The sequence below is a fragment of the Quercus robur genome, chromosome 3 (assembly GCF_932294415.1).
Source record: "Quercus robur chromosome 3, dhQueRobu3.1, whole genome shotgun sequence".
NCBI lineage: Eukaryota > Viridiplantae > Streptophyta > Magnoliopsida > Fagales > Fagaceae > Quercus > Quercus robur.
This window is the reverse complement of record NC_065536.1, coordinates 67525892-67544125: the sequence shown is the minus strand read 5'-3', so window position 1 is coordinate 67544125 and position 18234 is coordinate 67525892. Positions and strand designations below refer to the sequence as shown.

General features: G+C 32.4%; 1 protein-coding gene across 1 annotated transcript; it reads right to left on the bottom strand.

Moving 5' to 3' along the window:
- Nucleotides 1–12904: 12904 nt before the first annotated feature.
- On the bottom strand, nt 12905–16427 carry LOC126719045 (uncharacterized). The gene is made up of 5 exons (XM_050421585.1): nt 15911–16427; nt 14364–14428; nt 14085–14260; nt 13649–13757; nt 12905–13469 (listed from the first exon to the last, which is right to left on the bottom strand). Exons 1-5 carry the CDS (start codon nt 16209–16211, stop codon nt 13167–13169), a joined length of 954 nt encoding a protein of 317 aa, XP_050277542.1. The 5' UTR covers nt 16212–16427; the 3' UTR covers nt 12905–13166.
- Nucleotides 16428–18234: the final 1807 nt, after the last annotated feature.

Sequence of the window (18234 nt, the reverse complement as noted above, 5' to 3'; positions counted from 1 at the left end):
AAAGCTTAAGATAAACAATTACAACCTAATCACCTTTATCTCCAAATTTCTGGATTAACCTTTAGATCTGAAACAGGGTGTACAAACGGGACTAACGCATTCTCACAAGCTAACTACAACCTCTTGCTGCCCTAATCCTTAAACACAGTGGGGACCACCCTAAACGCCTCTCCACGGCTCACACGAGCTAACCAAACACTAACGGAAAGGATACTGGGTCTTACTGGGTTGCACAACGGCTCAGATCTGGACTTACTTGTCTCAACAGTACACATCTGCAACAAAATTTGGGCTAAAAACAGGAATAAGAAAAGGCAGATAACTGGGAAGTAACTAATTAGCTTGAACAAATAATCACAGAATAATGAACAGAAGTTTAAACGGGAGGCTCAGCCTACCACCAAAAGAGATTACAGTAAACAAAGACTGAGAAGAAATAATAAAGGAAGAAAGTGATGAATGGGAATGGAAGAGTTATCAGAAAATAGATGTAAAACAAAATATAACTTGTAGGAGATAACATACTTAAAATAATGAATAATGCACAAAATAATGGATAACTATGGCGGACTTTCTAGCCAACTTGATTGAATGAAAACAGTAACTTACCCTGTGGTTCCTTTCTTTTTCCTCCCCCCTTTTGTAAAGGAATCTTTTCTCCTTTTATACTCCTTCCCCCTTTCTCCATCTCAGCCTTCCACTTGTTGATCGAATAACTCATCTTTCTGATACTTGTCCCATCAAAGCCTTTTTGAAGTCTTTATGTATAGCTGTAAGGTTAGAAGTCACTGTTCAGGCATCACCTCTGCATTAATGCGGTCAGATGGTTAGGTGCAGAGTATTTAATGTGGTGGTAGCAGTTTTCTTCCCAGATATTTCTCAATCCTCCGGTGACTCGTCTCTCTAAAGCTTATCCTCCTAAGCATGGTTGCCTGCTACCCTATACATATTGGGTGTTTGAACCTCAGAATTCCATTCTACTTCCCAAGGAAGGTTGGCTCCTCGAATAACATCACCTATTTGTTGTTACCATCTCTCGTCCTCAACCTAACAATCTGCCTGCCCTTATTAATACTTTGTTGTCCTCAGGCTCTTTGGCATGCTCAGGCATGGCTCATAGCCCAATACCCTTACTCGAGTTCCTTATCCCCACAATTATAATTATAAAAACCTAGTTGTGAACTTGTGATTGATATATACAGTAATAAAAGTGGTGTTATTTTTGAAAGTGGTGTTTTATTTACAACCCAATACTACATCCAATTATAAAATTGATGACAAATCATATATATATATATATATATAACTTCTTTTCTTTAATTAAAAAAAAGTAATATTAGGACCAAAATAGAGAAACTTGACAAATTATAATTAGAACAATACTTTTATATGTCTCCACTTTTTATTAACAGAAATAACAAAGTGAAATAATTATAATAATAATAAAAAAGGTGGTTAAAAGTTTTTTTTTTTTTTTTTTTTACTAATGAATAAAAGTGAAAGTTTAGTGTCATGAAGACTAAGCAAATACATGTCCAAATTTGATGCTGACAAGTGTACCAATAAGATTCTTTCGTCTAGCAAGACTGAAAGGTAATATATTACTCTATTGATATAGTTTTAATATATTATATATTGCACAAAACAATAGTATATATTGTTTTAATTTATATTGCACAAACCAATAGTATATATAGTATATATTGCACAAAACAATAGTTTTAATTTATTTTCACAAAACAATAGTATATATTGCTCTCTTTTTCTTTCTATGACTTTTTTTAATTTTCTATTAAGAAAATCTTCTTTTTTATTATTATTGTTCTTTTGTCCTTTTAGCTTTTTTAAATAAATAAAAAAATTATTTATTTATTATTATTATTACTATTTTTTAAAAACTTTCTTTTGGCTTGTCTCCCTGAAACCAGCTAACATAGACTTTTTATGTTTCTGTATGTATTATGTGTCTTACACTTTACCCCATCACTGTTTGATCCCATATTTCCTCCACTAGGAGAGGTTTTACTGTGTAATCATCCACATTGAATCACAAATGTATAGTTTTATGGGTACCCCTTGATCTTAAAGTGAAAGCCACCATATCCATTGATCAACCCATATAAAATCTTTGACTATGTCTGTTCTTAATTTCCACGAGCAATGAATTTAGAAATACAACATTTTTTTTTCGGCAAATAAGTCACAACATGTCATGTCTAACTGTTATGGGGGGGGGGGGGGGGAATTCTCGAACATATCTATTTTCATTGGGTTTTAACCCCACTTATTACAGTTTTCAATTTACAAATTTCTCCTTCATTGTTTGAATAGTTTATGCCATTTCAATCTTTGGGCCTATATATTAATTATAGAAACAAACTTTATGTCATCTTTTGTAGTGTTTGTATTGAAGATATCATGTCAGCCATCATTTTCTTTAGTTTCTACAACCTCTACCACCATAGAAATAAAATTGATGAACGTATCAAGGGGAGGAGTTTGGAATCTCTTGATATCAAAATCAAGATACAGTGTCAAAAGAAAAAATAATGCTTAGTAGACAGTATTTTTCATAACTCTTTTTTCACGGTTGTTAACATTACCTTATGTGATTAGAGTAACATCATTTTTACCCGAATTTACTATCAATTCCATTTTTATTTTGTACCAATAACAGTAAATTCGTCAATAATAAAACAAAAAGTTGGAAAAACTGTTGTATGGCTTACAAAGAAAATGGTGAGGTGTTGAAGTAAAAAAAGGTATAAAGCCACATCCCAACAAATCATAGCCCCACATCATGACAAATCAAGACTTCCTACCCCAGTTTGAGGAATCTTTAGCATTATCAAAGCATGACATACTTATGGGTTCCTAAATTGTTTACTCCTTTAGGGAGAGGCAGGAGCCATGAACCATGTCCTTGCTGACATCTTCCCTCATCTTTCATTCTAACTTTGACAAAAAAAACAAGCACCCTCCAATCAATAATCATGCTCTCAAATGAAATCCCACTTCCAATATTCAACGAGTTTCTGAGAGCAACTTCTCAACTTTTGCTCTTCTCCATTCATAAGAAAATGGGTGGCAGGAAAAAAAAAATTAGAATTCCTTTTGTTATTACTTAATTAGTAATTACACTATAGCTTACCCCTAGCATGAAATTATTCCATACATGTATTACATATTCCTCTCATATAGATATGAGTTCTACACTTCTACACACAGGATTCACATATAGATCTACTTTTATATGAGAGGAATGTATAGTATACTAGATGTATTGAGTAATTTCAACCAGGGCCGGCTCTATGGTGGAGCAAGAAATGCGACCGCCTAAGGCCCCAAGTAAAAAAAAGGCCCCCAAATTTTAACCAATAGGATTATTTATAATTAATAAATAAAATAATTTTTTTATTAGATGAAAAACAAATAAAAAAATAGAGAAAAATGTAACGTCGTCCACAATATTTTTCACAACACTTTTACAACTAATGCTAAGTAGCAGGTTGTTATAGCCTATTGTTGATGGCAAAAAAATAATTATAGTGATATTTTCAAATAAAAAACAAAAAGCAGTTTAAAATCTAGGATTTATTGTAAAAATATTGTGAATGTTGCACTTCTAAAAAAAAAATAATAATAAGAGTTTAATTAGCAAACTTTTACTAGTTTTCATTTAAATCTACTACTAACACCACTGTTTTACTTACCACTATCAATCTACCATATCAACAAGTATGAAAAATTTTGTCAAATTTTTTTTGTCTTAAAAATTCCAAAAAAAAAATATATATATATCTATGTAGTTCATGTTAATTAGTAGTAATTTTGCATCTAAATTAAGATGATAAATTTTCGCCTTAGGCCCCCAAATACATCAAGCCGCCCCTGATTTCAACCTACATGACTTAAAAAAAAATGCTAACTAATAAATATTTTCTCTTATTGCTTAGTTATTGATTTGAATGTTAACTTGTATCACATATGCATGAAGGTACTTAATTACTAAATATATAAATGCTTCAATGAATTTTTTTAGAAATTATCAAAAATCGATTTAGCCAAATGATGGAAGAACCTCCAAACTTAACTCTCAAGCTTCTTTTTTTCTTTTCTTTTTTTTTTCCTTTTTTTTTTTTCTGTTAATTATCTAAAAGCCTCCTGCACAAGTGTGATTCTTGTTGGGGTTTTGGCCTTTCTCATCCATTGCTAAAACACAATCAAATAGGATCATTCCTTCTGTTTTTTCCTAAGAATTTTTTGATGGCCTAGATGAAATCTTGGTAATCTCATTCAAGTATGTTGGGATCCCATTCCAATATTTGATATGATTTGTTAATTTCAAGGAAGTATTCTGATTAAGTTAAAATGGTGTCAAATCCATTTCTCATAATGCCTCTCCCATTGTTGATGTAGATGTTGGAAGAGTTGTCTTAAGATGTGGGGCAAGTGAAAATTTAGGTGGGTAATTTGTTTGTGATGCAAAATGAAATAGCATAAGTACTATAATGACTTTTAATTCATTATCCCAAGACAACTATTAGAATATATTAATTCTTTCCTACTGGCATGTCCAAGAAGCAAAGTTTAGTGGTCTAATTTATTGATACTGACCAAAGATACAAAAAGCAGTTTGCCCGCCTAAAAAATATATTCTTTGGTGCTTTTAATAGTTTTAGGATAAAGTTATTTTTCTTTACTTCATTTTTGAAAAAATCTCTTCCAACTCATCAAACTCATCAAAGTGTATTTTAATTGTATAAACTATTAATTCATTTATCAAAAGTTTTGTAACTCATTTGATGGACACTTTTTTAATATTTTCAAAACATTTAGGGGTTCAAACCTTTCATCCACTGTTGTTAATATTAAATTATCAACAAAAAAAAAAATATTAAGTCATTTAAATGAAACATTTTTATTTATATATTTTGGTAGAAAATAAAACTTCATAAAAGAAGGTCTCATGGAGCCAAGAACATGGCAGAGCCTCCTAACAAGAGATCCATTAAAGCATGCATAAATGATCATATGAATAAAATACATAAATATTAAGTAAGTCATGCAATTAAAAGCACACATAAATGATCATATGAGTCATCACGTGGTAGGTTAGATAAAAAATCTTCCAAACTATATTTTAGGAAAATTCTATCAATAGCATTATATATATATATATAAGTGGTGAGAGAGGATTTGAATTTGGATATTTTCATAGGACACAAAAGGAAATATTATTTTTCTCTCAAAAAAAAGAAAAGAAAAGGAAATGTTATTTGATCATCCTCCTAACCATAGCCTCATATCAATAAAAAAAATTTCCCCGCAATTACATTTCATTGTTCAAGGTCAAATTGGCAAATAGTACCTTTGATTTAATATTTTTATCCTCTTTAATATCAAGATAATTACCTTGTTATTCGAGTTTAGACTTTTCTGATAAACTGTATAGGAAAATCAAGATGCTTAATGAGTAATTTTGGGTTCTCTCCTTGAAAATTGATCTTTTTGTAATATGATATTAAAATCATCATGAAGGTTGTAGAAGTTGTTCTTATTCTTATTATTCTTAGGGCCACACCCACAGATAATAAACAATAAATTGTACCAATCAGTTCCCAGGTTTACAAGAAAATAGAAGAGGAAGATTGAAATTTTGAAGACTGAATGAAATGCTTTACTGTGTGCAAGAAGCAAACAAAACACATGTCATAGTTTGTTTGGCTTGAAAGCAACATTTAGGCCAAATGAATTTAATAACATTTAGCTGAAATTAAAGAATGACACACACCCACGTAAGTTCTCATCCCCAAGTAAAAATTTGGAAAAAAACACAAACGTGTGGGGTTCAAACTTTAATCAAACTCCTTCACTTTCAACATTCAAAGTAACTTTACATATAAAAATGTTTAAAGTTTGTGCTGTGTATTCAAGAATTAGGCCATTTTAGATATACATTACTGTCAGTTTCTTTAAATAAGTATTTTATTGGAGATTCGTTATGGAAGTTGCCTTGGTAGACACTAAATTAATTTCACCATCTTAAAAGCATCTATAATTGTTACTATTATTATCATTTTTTTTTTTTTTACTTTTTTCTTTTTGAGAACCATTTTTTTTTTACTTGGAATATTAAAAAAAAAAAAAAAAAAGGCCTAGCTACATAGATTAGCTAGTTGTAAATGTGCCTAGTAGTCTAGCCTAATTATGCTTTTGCTCTGAAATTGTAATCCAGCAATTTGCCAAGAAAGACCATGTACATTGAATGGTCCTAATAATAAACCATGCCCTTGTCATGAATTTCTGCTAGACTGTCCTCTGTTATTATGTCATTCTTTATGACACTTTAAATGATGATCATAATTGCTACCACCGCTTAAGTGTCCAATTGACATCTTCATGGGAAGTAGATTTTTAACTATAAATTTTTTTTAATATGAAATTTTAATTGAAAAATTCTTTAACATTTTGTGTGTTTGAAAAATTATATTAAATAATATTTTAAAATATAAACAATGAAATTGACTTGTTTTTTCCCCTAAAAGTTTCAAATTTCAAACTTTAAGGAAACCCTAAAAGCCTTTTAAGTAGAAATTACTTAACGTTTATGCTTCTTTTTTAATTTTTTTTTTTTTTTTTTTTTTTTTTTTTTTTTGGGTAGTGTAATGCCAAATGTCTGAATAAAAAAGTAGTGCTCCAAGGAATTGAAAATTCCTGTAGTCAAGTTGGGCACTATTTTGGGCTTCTCCAATTATTTCAAGTTTGATATTTAGTCCAGTTCAGATTCATATGCCCAGCACAACCTTAATAGATTCATTCTTACTTTATCACTTGATTAGTTGATTTCCTTTCACGAAAAAGATAAACATGACACCTAGACCTAGTGACACCACAAGTAGGTGTATAAAAGATCAAAAGGTTTAAAATTACTCTAAAATAAATCAACATAAAGAGACCCATAAAAAAAAAAAAACTTAAAGAGAGTCCACTCAAGGAAAAAAAAATATTCAAATTTATATATAGTATTTATTAGAGGATCATATCTAACCACTTGATTTTTTTTTTTTTTAAATCTAAACCGCTTGATTTATAGTTATGTTATAAAGAAGTCATATAACTATAAATGAAAATACTATGCAATGATGTGACAAAGAAAGATCATGTATCGATTAGCAAAAAAAAAAAAAAAAAGATCATGTATCACACTTGTCTTGATTAGAGAGTTTCGTTTCATTCTGCCTAAAAATTTAGTATAAAAAACTATTACAAAATGTTATTACAATAGAAAAACTGTGTATAAAACAAGTCTTAATAAAAGAGTTCCATTTCTACCTATCTAAAAAATTCATATAAGAAAATATTATATCATAAAGTTGCAACAAAAGAGATTGTGTATAACACATATATCTTTGATAAAGAGAGCTTTGTTTTACTTTATCTAAAAATTTTGTAAAGATTTAAATTTATTTTTATTTTTATTTTTACATGTAAAAAGACATTTCCTAGTTATCTAATACCATTCTATAAAAAGCCCATCAGTGGTCTTTTTTTTTTTAATCTAGAAATTTATTTTAATTAATTAATCATGGACCATAATAATTTTCTTCAACTCCTGCTTCAAATGGCATGATCAGTTAAAAGTTTGAAATTTTGGTTAGTAGCTGTTCATAGTCATATATGCATGTTGGTTTTGGTCGTTAAGTGATCCATCAATGGACCATTTATGAACAACCCCTCATGTCCATTTCATTGTAACTATCAATCTACATTCTACAACGTCACCAAGTTTCTTGTATTTGTATCCATTCATAATTGACAAAAATTGATTGAATAGGAAAATCCTACCCGGAATTTTTCTTACATTTCAAGATATTTCTTCGAACAAAACTGTCAAAAAGTAATTAAGTTTTGTAACTATTATCAATTTTATTATTAATTAAAAAAAAAAACTTAATATGATTGGTGTCGCTTCAATAACATAATATATAATATGTAATTTTAGTATTACTAGCATCAATAAAAGAGTCATCTCTCTCTCTCTCTCTCTTTAAGTTTTGAAATTATTATCAATTTTATTATAGAAAACTTAGTATGATTGGTATCACTTCAACAACATAATACATAAATGCCTAATCTTAATATTATTAACATCAATAAAAGTGTAAAAAATAAATAAAAAATAAAAACATCAATAAAAGTGTTATATCTCTCTCTCTCTAAATTTTGGAACTATTATCAATTTTATTATAGAAAATCTAATATGATTGGTGTTACTTCAACAACATAATATATTCATTCTCAAAAAAAAAAAAAAAAACATAATATATAAATGTCTTATTTTAGTATTACTAGCATTAATAAATAAAAGTGTCCTCTCTCTCTCTCTCTCTCTCTCTCTCTCTCTCTCTCTCTCTCTCTCTCTCTCTCTCATGTTAATTTCCTTAAGATGTTAACGAACTTTATTCTTAGGGGTGGCAAAATGTATCAAATAAGTACTGAAGAAAGGGACCCTTTAATGCACAATGTCCTTTCCAACCAATATAGATGAGTAACCTAATTAGGTTTTTGTCTATTAGTGAGGGGAAGGAAATGTCTTTATCAAGTACCATAGGATGAGATTATCCACCCAAAAAAAAAAAAAAAAGTACTAGAGGATGAAAAAATCCACTTGTTTGTTAGTGGTCCACTTATCTATAATGAGCTTGCTCCATAGTTTGGGGGCCTGCCAAGTGCCAAAGATGGACATATTCTCTTTTCATTTGATGTGCCTCCCCTCCATCCACCATATCATGCTTTCATGCTTTTATAGGATTTTTAGGATATCTACGGTAGAAAGTGAAATAGTTAACCAATTCTTCTCCTCAAAAAAAAAAAAAAATTCCCTATGTATATGTGTACACACGCACGCACACTCGTGTGCCTTCTTTAAACTTAACGTGAATCTGAGAAGTTTTGGAAGCTCCATCATATGTGAGTAGATTTGGGATATGCTTTATTTATCTCTCCTTGCCTTTTCTCCTTTTCTCAATATCCATTTCTTGGTCTATACACATTTTATTTTGTTTGTGATTCTTACTACTTACATCTATCTCGGTCTATACACATTTTATTTTGTTTGTGATTCTTACTACTTACATCTATCCATATTGCAATATGTAGACATCCTATTTGTTTTCATGATTCTCATGAGTTATATATATATATATATATATGCATATAACGTTCATTTTCCAGTCTGTAAACACCCTATTTTGTTTCCGATTCTCTTTAAGTTATACCTATCAACATAACCTTTTATTATATTCTAAAATTAAGAATCTACGTTAAATTATTAGGAAAGAGAAAGGAGGAAAGAAAGAAAACAATACTAATAAACCAACGAACAACTGCCTCCCTCATAGGACAAACCGTCTCAATCCCACAAAAGAGCCTTTATTCATATCACCCAGTCAAGTAAGTTGTCTTCTTTCTTTCCATCTCAATTATGAAGCAATTTACTCTTTCTACTGAGTTCCCTTAAGATTCTCATCAAATGAATCCATCCGCTGACCTATTAATAGTTTTGTCATCATGTTCAAGGAGGAATATGAATTATAACAAGAAATTATTATTTTAAAGATATAAGATCATAATTGGTACCATAAGTTCTATTGCCCTGAGCTTCATTCTTGGGGTTGTGAAATTCTGGATTAAAATGGATGAAAAATTAAGGCACATCAATGTTTGATGATAAGCTTTCATCTTCTTGAAAAATTTTAACTGCGTCAAATTTTCATGCATAAATGAACTTTGTTTTACGGGGTGGCTGAAATACACCCACAGATGAAGAAGATATTTTTTTTTTAAAAACCAAACTTAACAAAGTTCAAGCAGCAAAACTAAAAACAGACAAACAATTTCATAAACTAAAACATAAACAGGACTAAAAAAGCCTTAATCAAGATTATTGCTTTTATGCTAAAAGAAAGGAATTCTAAGCTTTCTGCAGAATCTACTAGCTTGGGCTGAAGATTTCGAGTATATACATGATACTGATTTATCTCGGACTGCTCCTTTAATGCTTTGGATGATATAGTTTCTTCAGTCTTGGTATCAGAGGAATAAATCCGAGAATTCCTTGTATCCAAATAGTATAATATAGAGCTGACCACACCGGCTTAATAATAGTGGCCTGCATGCTCTCTTCTTTGGTGTAATCAATAGCCACTAAAGCACACCATTGACCATTCCAATCACTAATTTTCCTAGCATATAGAAGAAGCATATGGAGTAGCTCCTATCTAATTCTACCATAAAAATCACCACTGTAAATCAAACTGTCTCTGCATTCAAATATAATTTCTGCAGAAAACATTGTCACTCATACAACCACATTTGCAGAAGTCTATTACGGAGTAGAGGGTAAAATTTAGTTACCATACCTTGGTATTGCAATTAAATTCAAACGCGTGACTGCATAGACCAATGCAGTACAAATAGTGTTATTTTTCCTAAAGACAAATAAATTAATCGCAACCACGTGTTTAAATTTAATTAAGAAACCTAAGATACAATACCAAAGGAATTGTAACTAAGTTTTACCTCTGATGATATTGTAAACTATGAAGTGGAAGCCATGTGACAATGCAGTGCTCAGGCCAAAACTATCTTATGTAACATCTGTATCCAACACTTCTCTAACATTTGTGAAAAGTGAAAATCACATGTGAACCCTACATACATGTGAGAATAATGTTACACACAGATACCGCCTCACCCGCTTAGGATATCCTTAAGAAACCAAATAAATCTCCACCAAGATGCAACAGGTAATTCATCCCCAATGGCATTCCAAGTAGCAGACAAACTTATAGTTCCCATCCCATGTCACAGAATCTTCTTATTGAAATAAGGGGAAGCTTACTTTGGATTTGAACAAATGCACAAAACCCAGCTGGAGGCCACCTCCAACTGTCTTGAGAAAGCACATGCACATGTTGTGATCTAAAGCCATAAGCCACTGTGTAAAGGCTGTATTCACTATGCTTGTTTGGGAGTGAGAGTTCAGGCCCATGTGACTGCCTTAAGCAGTAGCAAAGCAAATGGCACTTGATTCTAAAGTTAAAAATAGATAACTTTGTACTTGGCGCTTGCAATTGCTGCACCATTCTCTGCCAAATTTGGCTATTTCCCAGTTCTATGGAATGCTTGGAACTCTTTTTTTTTTTTTGGTCAGGTAACGAAAAATTTTATTAAGAAAAAAGAGCCAACCCGAGTACATTGTGAATGTACTGTAGGGAATTTAACCGAAATTCCAACTTGTGAGAAACAAAAAAAATAAAGAAAACACACGCCAAAGAAAGCAATCAAACGCACAAGACAATATTTACGTGGTTCGGCAATTTGCATACGTCCACGGAGTTGCAGGGATTTCACTATTATCAGGGAAAAAATACAAAGTGCGGCTACAATATTTTTCTCTCTAACAAAAAAACACGGCATCACCACCCACACAATTTAAAAACCCTAATCACCAAAGTCGGTTCCTATATAAAAACGGGTCCAAAAAAATTTCCCGGGGGCGACCCCCCTCCACTCCATGGACTAAGCCTCAGTAAATCTCCCATTAAAAATCACGCAATATTATTCAGGTCGGGTCGGATCGTCAAACCGGATCAAACAAAACTAAGCTCCACAAAACCCAACATGTACTGTGGAGGCAAAAATCAAGAACCAAAATTATAATGATCAAGTAAAACAGGAAGGGAAAACCAAGAAAAATGCAACAGAGTGATACTCCATAAGAGTAGAGTATGAAAGAAAAAAGACTTAATCTCTAACAAGGACTGTTCTCATCCCTCATAGCATCTAACATTTTTTTCACTCCAAATACACCACATCAAGTAATGCGACACACAGGGGCGGAGGTATGTACAAGGGTGGGGAGCCATAGCCCCCCAAAATTTTTAATTTTTATTATATATAATTATTTTAATGTTTTCAAAATTTAGTCTACAAAAATAAGAATTGGTCTCTCCAAATATTTGAATTAGTCCAATGATACTCTTAAAAAAAAAAAATTTGGTTTAATAGTTATAAAGATATAACTTTATTTTTCGCAATTCTATTTTTTATTGTAAAATGTGCTCTTATATCTGTTAAATATTTGATAAAGTTTGGCATCAAACATGTTTGAATCTATCTTTTTTAACCTGTTATGTAACAATTAACAAGTCATTGACTCATTAAAAAATTCTTGTCACTAAAACTACACATGAATTGTGCATTTAGTTGCCTCATAATAGGTTAGAGCAAGATAATTTCAAATATGTTTAGAGTTTAACTTATTCCTTCAAGTTTTGAATCATTTATGTTTTTGAGAATTTCATTAGTAGAATTGAAAGATTTTTTACTTACTTTAATATAAAATTTGATAATTTGTATTTAAAATGATAATTTGGGGGGGGGGGGGGGGGGGAGGCTTGTCTTGATAGATATATTAGTGTTGCAACTTGGCCCCCCCCAAAACAAAAATTCCTGGCTCCGCCCTTGGCGACATGAGTCTCAAAAATCTATATTGTGTTGTCGCCCGAATTCACCTTGCCAAGACTCAAACAGCTGAATTACCTAATGTGGCATAACCCAATGAAGTCCAAACAAACAAAACACCAAAGACCACAGCTCAAAAATCTATGGGAATGCTTGGAACTCTTTAATCAAAGCATGTTAACTAAGCTTTCTTCACTGATTCAAAGCTAGCTGAGAGGGAAAGAGGATATGCAACTGCAAAATGCATTTAGTAGATTAAAGTTTGCACATTGCACTGAGCCATCCACCATTGATTCAAAATTCATTTAATATTGCCAATAACACGTACAGGAAACTAGGATTTACCTTGTTTAAAATCCATATGCACAAAAAAGAAAAAAAGAAGAGGTTTCTTGAGTTTCATAGATCTCTCTTTAATCAAGATTGTTCTTCAAATGGTGCCAACCAAAGGCTTAACTACAAAAATCCAGTTGGGATACAAACAAACTGGAGCAAGAAATCAGGAATGCCACATAAAAACTGCATTTGACTCAATCGTTTCAACTAAAACAAGAAATGACTTTATCATCTTGTGTTCCTTTTTTGTTGGGGGTACCCTACACTCTTCAATACAATGTAATGTAATCAGTAAAATTTCAGTATTCAAGGTACAAAAATACCCTTTTATGCATACCAAAGGGCAATTTTAGTCTCCAATCCCTCTGTTTACGGCTTAAAGGTCTACCTTTGCTTTGAGGGTCCCTGTTTTCCTTTACATCTGCCAACTTCCACAGACAACTCTCTGATTCCGTTTCTATGGAATCCAGCATATAGATTCCATCCTTTTCTGGGCATTTAGACTCAACGTCTTCTATGTAGCATACTCTCATAGGCTTGTCTTTAAACCGATGTAAATCATCTGGTACCATAAGGATCCTCTCTGCCCCTGGAGATGATACCTAGAAAACAAAAACTAATTAAGTGTTATTTATATGTCATTTACAAAATAAAAGTTCTGTATATTAGATAAATCTCAATGGTATTATTATTATTATTATGGGAAGTTCAACCACATAATGATGAAAAGCCTTGTTGGGGCAAAAATACAGACTACAGGAGAGAGCTAGCCATTCAATACCTCAAGAGCCAAATTATTAGGTATTTTTCCAAGTTCTCCCTCTTCATCCAATCTTTTTTTGAATTCTTGACTGTAATTTTCAAGCTCCTCCATGCCAGGACAACCATATCTGTTGAAATCAACGTGGAATATTAACAAGCTATGGAGATTCAAATCAATCGACATATAATAAGATTAATAGGTAAGATCAACCTTTCTATAACTACAGATACAAACATAATAATGTGAAACAATTAAAAAATCTTGGTCAAACAATCAAATTGACCATCAGAAGAGCTTATACCCTGACTATACCATATCCTATCATTTAACATTTAATGGGAAATAGGTTTCATTCAATTGGAAAAGCTAACTCCTTTTTGCTAGAGAAGTTTCCAAATATTGAGCATAAATCTGCTATCCCAAGGTTCAAAATAAATAAGAGCAGAAATCTTACTCATTTGACAGGTTATCCAGTCTCACGTAAATATATCCCCGAGGAGTCGTCTTGAAAGCATAGAGTTTCATGTCATTGCTAAATTGCAACAAGACATCATTGGCAATGGAGAGAACCTGCTCACCCCATGGGACACCTTGCAACACAATTCCCCCACCATCACCTCCATCACCAATCTATATCCATGAATGGCTATCATCAACCATATGTAAACTGGTATAGCTGAATGAAAGTTGAAAATTGACTCAATTGAGATTGGTTTATGCTAAAACATTGTACCTCAGGCTCGGTCTCAGCCTCCTCTTCCCATCCATCTGTGGATTCTCCGTCTTCATTTGTTTCACCTGCAAATCTAAAAATAATTGAGCAGAGATAGTATCAAAGTATCTATTATGACTGAAAGAGAGAGATGGAACTAAGAAATGCTTCTTTGCTATTGAATCTAAGTATCCTTTCAAAGAGAGGATTACAAATCTACTTTCCACATTGAATGCAAACTCTATGTGGCATTCATGTGTAAAGCATTAAAAAAAAATACCAAAATACTACATCTGGAAATATATAAATAACTTACAAAGCTGAACAAAATTGGTGAAATTTTAATTTCTTCAATGAGTTAACAAGGAATCATCTATTATTTTTCCTAACTCTCAAGAATTTTATTTCAAATGACCAAAAGTAGGGAAAAATACATTTTTAATCCTATAATTTAGAGAGAGATTCAAATTAAGCCCTATAGTTTAGAAGGTTTCAAATTAAACCATGTAATTTCATAAATTACAGATTAAACCCTAAACCTATCTGTTTAAGTTCTGACCCTCTAGTCTCTCTCTCTTTTCGACATTGACTTCAAAGTTCAGGGATAAAATTGAAACAGATTTAAAAGGTCAAGCTCTAATTTGTAACTTATAGAACTATAGGGTTTAATCTGAAACATCCCCCAAACTATAAGATTTAATTTATAACTTATGAATCTATGAAGTTTAATTTGAAACTTCCATAAAGTATACGGTTTAAAATCTAATTTCCTATCAACAGTAACAAATTACAAGGTCTCCTCCTCCCAAAGTAAGAGCAAAATGGAGAGTGAGGTCATGACCCCTTTCTGCATGCCATCAATGACCTAGAAAAGGGAAGAGCCCTAGAATAAAATGAGAGGTAGCTAACCAACTTCTAAGAGAGACACAACTGATTAAATTCATCTCAGTAGCTACACCATTTACAGAATTTAAAGAACCTAAAGGAGCATGAGCTCATAACTCAGTGGAGCATAGTCTGAAGACTCAAAACCCAAAAGTATATAATTCATAGCATAGTCTGAAGCCATTCATAAGCATAGAAACAAGAGATAACTGCTTGCTAAATCAACTTGACTTTAATTATCCGGAGTCACTGAAATTGAAACCAAGGCAATGGGACATTGGACTTTAATCAAACACCAGGATAACATACCGAAGAGACACATAAACCATGGTTACTAAGTCAGTCCCAAACCGCCAAACCCATCAAAGAACAACTCAATTCAGCTTCTTTATACTCAATCAATTACCTAGAACCTATCTAACTACCTAGGTTGCTTATAGTTCCGGATATCAAGTCACCATGAACAACAAAATTCAAAAAAAAAATTATTTATCATTGTTTTCCACAATTTTATAATGGAAACAAAAAAAAAAAAAAAAAAAAAGTATACACAAAGAACCCAATATAGTTTATCATTCAAAATCACAAATTGAATAGTAATAGAATAAAAAGATCAAATTTTTATACTTGCATATAAGTTAAATGGTAGAAAAACAAAGAGAAACAGGGAAATAAAGACTTACATTGAAAAGGGTCTTCTTCTTCTTCTTCTTCTTCAGAGGAAGAGGAGGAGGTAGTAGTGGTGATGCTTAAAAATCGGTGAGTAATAGAAGAAGAAGAAAGGGAGGAGTTGGGTTTGAGAGAAAAGGAAAGGAAGCGAGAAAGAAGAGGGTTTTGGAGGGAGTGGTGTGTGTGGGAAGGGGAAGAGGCTAATAAGAAAGAAAGAGTTTGTACAGAAGACAAAGATGAAGAGGAAAACGACCTGCGGCTGCGAGTACTATGTAGTAGTAAAGCTTGAAGAACAGCCCTCCTGCTGCACTTCATTGTTGTTGATTGTCTCGTAACTGTAACTGTTATCGGCCCCTCTAGCGTGTCCCACTCTAGTAGTAGTAGAGACTAGAGACTAGTTGCTAAAAAAAAAAACAAAAAAAAACTAGAGACCAGAGACCAGTAGTGTTTGGTTTATTGCTGTATTGGATCGGCAGCTCTTGAAGATAGACTAACAGTCTCTTTTTTCTTATTCTTTTTCTTTCTTTTGAGAAAAAAAACTGGATAGCAACACGCGTGACCATAATAACATCCTACCTACTGAGTGTGAGCCTACGAGAACAGAAGCTCTAGATAAGTCATAACCGTACACTCAATCCCATCGAAAATACTAGTAAGCATAAGCCAAGAGTGCAGGTTATTTCTCATGCACTACCCTAGGGGGCTTACTCCTAGACCAATTACCCCCAATAGTGATAAACTAACCGTCTTAACACTACAAGCATATAAACACCCAATTTAAGGGGGAATTTGCAAAGTAACGGTGTGAGGGGGTTGTATGTAGTAAGTTAGGCAACATTTGAAATATTTAAGAAAACTAGCATATCGAGTTTTAGAAACTCGAGATCCAATTAAAAAACGAGTTTTAGAAACTCGCTTTCCAGTTGCTGTGAATTGCTGACTGGGCTTGAAGTGCCACATAGATCTCGAGTTTATAAGACTTGAGTTCTAAAAACCAAAAACCGAGTCTTACAAACTCGATTTTTGTCGAACTTGATGAAACACAAAACCTGAAGAACGCAACAAAAACAGAGCAAGAACAGAGACGAAGAGACCTGAAGAATGCGGCGATCTGACGACGAAGAACAAGAACCCAAGGAAGAACAGGATGAAGAAAAACACAACGGAGCTTCGCCGCCACTGCCTCCGTCGCTCCTAGGACGGAAGAACACGATGAAGAAGAACACAACAGAGCTTCGCCGCCACTGCCTCCATCGTTTCTGATTTGGGATTTCAGATTTGTTGTTCAGATTTGTTGTCCCTTCATGTTTCTTCTGATTTGTTGGTTATTCCTTTGTGTTCCAGAGTGTTCCTCGTGTTTCTGTGTTTCTGTTTCGGTGTTTTTCTGTTCTGGTGTTCTTCCTGTTTCTATTTTGGGGTGTGAAATCTCTTTATGAAACTCGAGTCTTTAAAAATCGAGTTTCACACAAGAAATCGAGTTTTAAAAACTCGAGTTCTACGTGGACTTTTCCTCCACCTCAGCTACCACCACATGCAAATCGAGACTTAAAAACTCGAGTTTTATATTGGAACTCAAGTTTTAGACACTCGAGATGCTAGTTTTCAACATTTTTTTGCAACGTGACAACTAACTAAATTTTTTAATATTTATTGTTATTTAGAAAAAAATTTCCCCAATTTAACAACATGCTTCTTTACCCAAAAAAAAATACAAAGGTTTGGATTTTTTTTTCTTTTTTTTTTTAGTACAAAGGTTAGAATAAGCTAATGCATGGGTGGACCAAAAAATAGTGGATCAATGTAAATAAAAGTGGTTAGAAAATATATCTACCACTCAGAATTGACCATGTCAGCATGTTATGAGATTAGGTGGCGTTAGAATTATTAACATGAACTTCACGTAGACCATAAAGTGTAGTAGTATTTACTATTGCTAAGCTCTTGTTAAGCTATATTAGCATAGCATTTTAGTTTATTCGGTTTATTTCAATCCACTTTGGTTCATTGGGCCCATTTTGGTCAATTTCAATCCATTTTTGTCCATTTCGGTCCACTTCAATCTATTTTAGTCCACTTCAGTAATGCTTTGGAATGAGAGGTTTATGTAAAAAGAGGAGTTGTTTCATTGACAATCATGTTAGATTATCAGAGTAATGTTGGTAGGTTCTTGATAAAATTACATTTTTTATTTTATTAAAATCTTTTTTTTTTTCCAATACAAGTGATAAGTTTAGTCATATCTTCTTCCACTTTAGGCTATTCAATACTTATAGAGGATGGACTGTTTGTAAGAAGAACTAGAAACAAATTCCAACCACACATTACATTATTTACAAAA